The 7,759-nt window shown below is 28.0% G+C and overlaps 1 protein-coding gene across 1 annotated transcript; it reads right to left on the reverse strand.

Moving 5' to 3' along the window:
- Positions 1 to 272: 272 nt before the first annotated feature.
- On the reverse strand, positions 273 to 4,324 carry LOC103496743 (expansin-A8-like). The gene is made up of 3 exons (XM_008458727.3): positions 4,095 to 4,324; positions 2,723 to 3,035; positions 273 to 1,024 (listed from the first exon to the last, which is right to left on the reverse strand). The coding sequence occupies exons 1-3, from the start codon at positions 4,234 to 4,236 to the stop codon at positions 721 to 723; spliced, it is 759 nt and encodes a 252-aa protein (XP_008456949.2). The 5' UTR covers positions 4,237 to 4,324; the 3' UTR covers positions 273 to 720.
- Between the last annotated feature and the right edge of the window lie 3,435 nt (positions 4,325 to 7,759).

Below are 7,759 nucleotides of genomic sequence, written 5' to 3' on the forward strand. Positions count from 1 at the left end.
TACTAATACGTAGTAGCTAAATTTATTTGGTTGGAAAAAACGCTTTGATAGTTTTGTCGTCCACCACCCCTTCTTACATTTTTGCGCTCACAGTATGATAATCATTGAAAACACAATTCTATTTCCTTTTTTTTACCTTCATTTTGTTATTTATTATTATTATATTAAATAGAGTCGACAAATTGAATCGTTGATCTCGAGATTAATAGTACATACTTAATCTCATTTGACATACTAATACATGTCGATCTAACTCATAACTCATAAAGAGATCGGATTATAACAACATATTTATTATCATTATACATATTACATCATATATAATTATATATAGATATATATAAATGTAAAAGCCTAGCGGGTGCCAGATTATAACACCACAGCAACAAAGGTGCCACTATTATGGCAATTTCATACCCAACTCCCCTCCTTAAGATCCCTCTCTACCCTCTCCCAAGATCTCTTTTGAAGGAAAAAAAAAAGTAATAATAATAAGAAACCACACACTCAAACCAAAAAAGATGTAAAAAACACCAAGTTTAAATGTTCCTCTTCCTTCTTCAGAAAAAAACTTTAAAAAGAAAGTGAAACGATTGACAAGCCCCAACTCTCGATCCTTGATTTTGATCTTGTTTTTGTTTTTGTTTTCATTTTGTTGTTGTTTGTTTGTTTTGTGTGTTTTTTTGTGAAGTAGTAGTAGTTGTAGCAGTGGTTGATGGTTTAGAATTGAGGGCCTTCGTAGGTTTGGCCAAATTGCCAATTGGAAGGAACGAGGTTATAGGCAGTGAGAGTGTGACCATCACTAAGAGTGACTTGAAAGGAAAGGCCTTGGCCATTCAGATAGTTGTTGCTTTGCCAATTTTGGCCCCAATTTCTAGACATGGCTTGCCATCCAGTTCGAGACCCCTTTATTGACACGGCGTGGACATCGCCCGCACCACCAACGTTTGTGATCAAAACGAGGTTGAAGTACGAGTGGCCATTAATTGTGAACCTCACTCCACCCTTCTTCATACATGGTACCCTGCAAAGGTTTCAATGCAGGTAGATTTCAACAAAATTGTTATTGTCTTAATTTTACAAAAAATGTCGATATTAAAAATTTTAAAAAAAATATAAAAGAAGAAATAATTGTTTTTATTATAATTATATTCATCTTACTCGATCTTTAATCAAACTATCGATCTACATAGCAAGAAATTATATTAAATGAGATCTTAACAATATCTTTTACAAAATATTAAAAACTATATTGTTACAAAAACTTATGTCTATAAAGTTTAAAAAAAAAATTATTAGAAGAATTGAAATATATATATAAAGAGGACTAAAACAGCCTAAAAATGAACTTATTTGATTTAGTAAATCTTGAAACAAAAATATTCTAATATACTAAAGAAAAAAAAACTTTAACATGTCAAAGTTTTGGATACAAATTTAATCCTACTCATTTTTTAAAGTTAAAAATTCCATCCTAAAAATTTGATAAAACTTTATATATACATATAGTTTGACATAAAAAAGAAATTCATAAATTTACAAATGTTTTATAAAAAAAAGGGATCAAATTTTAATATCCTTCCGAATTATATGATTTTAATGTCCTTGAAATCATAGGATGAACTAATAATTTAAACTAAATTATTTATATTGTATGTAAATCTAAATGGTTTGTCCAGCCATAAAATTTTGTTTTTAGTAAGTAAATCTTTCAATTTTTTTCTTTTTTTTTTTTTTGAAAATTTAAAAGATAACATATTAATTTGATTACCATTGAATTATTGAATTATCGTTAAAGTAAAGATTTGAACTAAGAACCTTTTCCACGTGGAAGTTAAGTCTCCATTTGTTTGTTGTCTTTGTTTTGATTGGTTTCTTATAGTGCATTATTATAGGATAAAACAATTTTCATAAGGGTCCAATTTAAAATAATATGCCAATTTAGGGAGAAGTTATACTGAGCAGCTATTTTTAATTATTACAAGCTTCTTAATAATTGATGAATATTATCCAATCCAATGCTTTAGAAATAACTTTACTATATTCTCAATATTACATTTCAAACCATTTACATTTTCATATATAATTCTTCATATATATATAAATTTAATGATTAACTAATTTATGTTATGCCAAAATAAGATATAGTTTATCTGTCATAGTGTTTGTGTTATTTATATCAAATCAAATGTTCGATCCTTCTCCCTCTAATTTATTAAAAAAATTAATTGATTTATATTAGTGTTCCTTTGTTTTGAAGAAACTAATATTTGATAATTGGTTTTAAATTACAAATTTGATCCTTATAGTTTGAATAAAATTCAAAAGTTTGGTTCTACCATTTATAATTAAAATTCAGTCCTTATAGTATGATAAAATACCCATGACTAACCCCTTAAAGTAGAAAAGTATAAGAATTTTATTAAATCTTAAAGACTATTTATGGAGTTTTATCAAATCATAAAGGACTAAATTCTAATCTTTTAAAATAATAATGAAAATTTGATGTATTATATATCATTAATTATGATTTTTTATTTAATAGGATGATATACCGATATCAAAATTTCAATTTCATGTATATCGATGGATGTATTGAATAAAACATTAATATTAAAATAAACAAAAAAGAAGAGTTTATTGTAATTAAACTAATGATCATTAAGTTGTTTTTCCTTTAGTAAAGCTTTGGAAAAGGAGTGGTAGCTAGGGAGATGTTTACCTTCGAAAGGAGACGGGGACGATACCGGCTCGGTATTGAGCAATTTGAAGGAAGGCAGGTTCAGCCATGTCGAAGTGTTGGAGAGGAGGGTTGCACCATCCGCCATTGTTGTTAGGGAGCGCAAAGTTGGGAGGGCAAAAGTTGGTGGCAGTGACTCTAATGGTTCCAGGAAGGCACCATTTAGGGTCGTTGGTACAAGTCATTTCGAAGCAAGCCCCACAACTTAGTCCATTGTTGAATAATGCCGTGCTCAACGCCACCGTATTCGTGCCATACCCTTGGCTGTATAAATTTCCATACCCACAAGCTCCACCTACCCATTTTTTTTTTTAGTACAATCACGATATAAATACTTGATGTAAACTTTTAAATGTGGTTTTAGAGTACGAAGTTACTAAAGGAATGAAAGTTTTATTTTGTATATATACATATGCATACATACCTATGTAGATGATACACATTCAGCGTTGGAGATTAAATTTATCATAACTAATTAATTTAAGCTTTTGAATTCATCGCTCCACAAACAAAATTGAAGAAAAATAAGAACAAATTTTGTGTGGGTGATTGTCGTTCAATCTCACCCAATAAAATTAAAGCATAATTATATCCCAATTGTTTAAAAATCAATTCGTAGAAAAAATAAAGTTATTTTGGATACAACAAAAAATATTGATTTTAATATTTATCAAACATAATTTTCTTTAGAAAAAATAAAAGTGATTTCAGACAAAAAAAAATATTGATTTTAGTTATTACATTTCAAACACTGGCTATTGCATGTCAAATACGAGCACGGTTTAATAGTGATTGACATGCACTCATTTTTTCTTGAAGTTGAAAGGGTCGATGATTTTCTGCCACAATATCGGTTATGGCGAAAAAAAATTTATCGAGTCTACCGTTGAACGCTCGATGAAAGTATAAATTTTAAATTTTGAAAAAGTTTACATTAGGTGTCTTCCTCTGTTTCCTACCTATCAAACAACATTATTTATTAAGGGTAGGCAGCAAGAAAATTATAAACTTCTGCCTACCTTAGGAAGTTGAATTTTCTTTTTTTTTGACAAAGGAAATAAGTTATTGAGAGAGGGAAACAAGAAGAAGAAGAAGAAGAAGAAGAAGAAGAAGAAGAAGAAGAAGAAGAAGAAGAAAATGAACACTTTCTTAAAATTTTGGAGGGAAATTAGTTATTTTGATATATAGCTTAATTTCTCCTTTAAATTATTAAACTCTAAAATCAACACAGCAGTAAGCAAATTATTATAATTATATATACTAAAGGCATAATAATAAAGTTGAAGCAAAGTGGAGGTTGTTGATGACCATTATATTATAGTAAAACATGCATAGTGTATATATATAAACATACCCATGGTGCCAGAAGCGTCACCGCCACCATAAAAGGTGGCGTGGCCGCTCTGCCAGCCACCGTAGTCAGCGAAGGTGAAGATGAAGAATAAAGGAAGAAGAAAGAGAGAGGAAAAGGGTGAGTAAGAAAAAGGAGGTGCCATAAGAATGGTTTAATTATTTGAATGAAAATAGTTTGTGAAGAAAAAAGGAGTGGGGTTTAGAAGAGAAGAGGGGGAGAAAGGGGAGATTTATATAGAAGGGGTTGGGGAAGAGGGCCATGTGTGTGAGATTATTGAAGTCTCCACAAGTACGTGTAATTAATTACAGCAATTTCAAAGGACTAAAATGCAAAAAAAAAAAAAAAAAAAAAAGGGGGGGGGGGGGGGGGGTTTGAAGTCATTTACGAGGGGGTTTGTAAGAGCACATGGAAATGTTTTGGGATAGGGCTCTCCAAGATATGCCAACAAACTTTAGGACCCACTTGCACATGCTCTATTTTCTTCTTCTTTTTAATTTGCTAAATTAGAGAGGACGGTGATGAAATTAGTACCTCTCTTTTTAGTTTTTAATTAGGTTTCTAAATTGCCTTTTCATTTACTTACTCCTCCAAAAACCGTTCTATTCTATTTTATATCTTTACTTATTCGTGTAATTAATCAACATCTTTCTCATATCCAAATTTAGTCATCCTTTCTTCATTCAATCTTAAACTTCTTTCTTAATTACAATATTAATAATAATAATAATAATATACCCCCACATGAGAGTACAAACTAGTGAACAAGTGGTTAGAACATTTAAAAGTGAGACCCATCAAGTGTAATTCATACTCTCAACGTTCACCTATCATAAAAATATATTTAAGACCTATTTGATGACCATTTTGATCTTGTTTGGGTAAAGATAAAATAAATGTCTATTCATGCATGGCATTACTTTGCATCATCCTCAAATGATTAGTTTGGATGTTTAATTTAAGTTGTCTATTTGTTGTTCTAAGTATGTTTGGAGCTTCTCTTATGGAGATCCAAATAACCTCTTTTCCATGAGTCATGTATACTTTAATTTAAGTTGTCTATTTGTTGTTCTAAGTATGTTTGGAGCTTCTCTTATGGAGATCCAAATAACCTCTTTTCCATGAGTCATGTATACTTTATTTTGCTATTTAATTAGTTTTTGTTTTTGTTTCGCTTTTTTAGTTTGTGTGTGTTGACCTTTGGTGGTGAGACCTCATTCTTCTTGAAGCAATTCAATATCTTTGTAAACTAATAATAATAACCATCTTGATTTTGATTTCTTTCTTTAAAAACTACTTTATATATAAGTTATTAAAAAAGATTGATTAGTAAACCTTGTGAAATCATAGATTAAATTTTCAACGTTTGAAAAAAAAAATCTAAATGATTTAGAAAAGGAGTTTTGTGCCAGACTTTAAAACTTGGATAATTTTAATTTAGAAAGATTTTAAAACATTGAGAATTTCAATTACAAAGAGTTGAAAATTTTAAATAGGAAACAAAATGAGACTTAGAAAGTATAAATAAACAAGAGGAAAGAAGCGTCATAATAAATTATGCAAACATAAAATAATATATTTAGATTTTAATAAAAACATATTGGAAGTCGATCTCGAACTTCCAAAGAATCGATTTTCTCACCTCAAGAATTCTAAGAAATTGGACCCCCAAATTTTCTAGATTTTATCGTCGGATATTTTTAAAGAAAAATAATTTAAAATGTTAACAAAACTAAACAATTATTGGTAATAACATATTAAATTTTTCACAAAGAAGGAAAAAAAATAATATATAAAAGACAAGAACATATTAAAGAAGCGAGAAAAATATTAAAGAAGCAATAATCACGAGAAAATAGTAATGAAACAATAATAAATGTTATAAAAAGAAAAAAGAATTAAATAAATAAAAATACTAATTATGTATAAAAAAGAAAAGAAACAATATATAGAAAATAAAACTTAAGAATAAATTAACAAAGGAAAGACATAATAATAAATAAAAAAATAGATAACAACAAGGTAGGAAGAAATATGTAATAAATTAAAAAAACTATAAAATAGGAACATCCCAAGATAATAAATAAATATTTATAGCAGAATAAAAGTAGAGAAATAATAATAATAATAAATAATCAAATATTTAATCATTTAGTCTTTCTTTTTTCATCACGGAAGATCGTAGAAAGATAAATAAAATAATTAAAATAGTAAGAATAATAAAAAATACCAACTTTAAGCATTCATATCAAAATGACATAGAGTGTTTAATAACCAAGATCAAATTCAAAAAAGTTACCATTACTTTAACCAAACTACCTACAAAATTTAAAAAGTAGTTAAATAACACTTTTTTTTTAAGAAAAAAAGTAGTTAATTGGAAAATTCAAAATAAACCAAATTAAGGTAAAAATTAATCTAACAATTAAATTAATTTAAAATAAGGTCGAACAAAATTAGGTAGCTACAATATCCATATTGAGTTAAGTATCACTTTTGATTAACTTTTAAACGAAAGACAGCCTAATTTATAAATTTTAGTTTGTAAAATGTTTAATCTCTAAGCTTCGTATTTTATAACCATTTTAGTCCTTTTCAACTTTATATATACAGTAATTTAATCTTTTACCAAGGAGAAAAATGTTGTTCATATACAATTTACGTATAACCTAAGTAGATCAAAATAGTGATAGGAGCACTTATGTGCTAATAATAAACTACAAAGTGAATTAATTTAGATTATATGTGTAGAAAATTCTAATAAAAATCAACAAAATAATCTTTCCTACGGATAATTAAATTGTTAAGAACTTTAAAATATTAAATTATTTTGTATTAATATAATATTAAAAGTACGGGAACTAAGTCATTATTTTTTTATTTTCATGCAAGTTTCGAAACTAAAATTACTTTTTAAACTTCTTATAGTAAACTATTAAATCATTGGTAAATGTTTAATCAAACAATTAACAGACCATATATCTTTCACTATATCTATAGATTCTGGGAAAAGAGTTCTCTTTTCTTATAATTTGTTGGTATTGCAACGCAGAGATCTGCTATTTTGCTTTGCTTTCCTTTTCTTTCATAGCCATACATACCATGGTCTAATTATTTATATTTTTTAAGGTTAGTTTCTTTGAATAAAAAAGAATATGTGTCTTAAGGTTTTAGAGATTGTTCACATAGAATACTTGTACCCATGGTTTCTTAACTTTTTGTGTTTCTTGCTTGCTGACAGTGTTGTTTGTGGTTTTTAGATGGCCTTCATTGTTCATGAGTATTGTAAATAATCACTTTTAATTAGTAAAAGCGAGCAAAAACACACACTTTGAAAGAGCCTAATATATTATATCAAGATGATCTCATACAAAGTTTTGAATATGCCTTGTTATGGTAAGTACTTCACACTTTAATATTTGTACTTTTTATACAGTGAAGTTACTTCTGTAAATCAAGGATATAACTTTTGAAGTAGATGAAGTTAAATCAATCGGGTTAATGATCAAGGGTTACGCTGGGGATTCGAATCTTCTACCTCAGAATGTAAGATAATTAACATCAATTATTCTGACAACTCATCTTGGCTCTTTAATCGTTGTTATTATTATGCTTATTAACTATCATAGTAGGACATCATTGTTTGAATTTTGTATTTTGTGTAGAAG

The sequence above is a fragment of the Cucumis melo genome, chromosome 10 (assembly GCF_025177605.1).
Source record: "Cucumis melo cultivar AY chromosome 10, USDA_Cmelo_AY_1.0, whole genome shotgun sequence".
NCBI classification, from domain to species: Eukaryota; Viridiplantae; Streptophyta; class Magnoliopsida; order Cucurbitales; family Cucurbitaceae; genus Cucumis; species Cucumis melo.

What these genes read in the sequence shown, in the direction of transcription:
- LOC103496743 (XM_008458727.3), bottom strand. Translation starts at nt 4,236, where the DNA reads ATGGCACCTCCTTTTTCTTACTCACCCTTTTCCTCTCTCTTTCTTCTT. An exon ending in TGACGCTTCTGGCACCATGG is followed by an intron (nt 3,036 to 4,094) that starts GTATGTTTATAT and finishes AAAAATGGGTAG; the next exon opens with GTGGAGCTTGTGGGTATGGA. An exon ending in GTCCCCGTCTCCTTTCGAAG is followed by an intron (nt 1,025 to 2,722) that starts GTAAACATCTCC and finishes AAACCTTTGCAG; the next exon opens with GGTACCATGTATGAAGAAGG.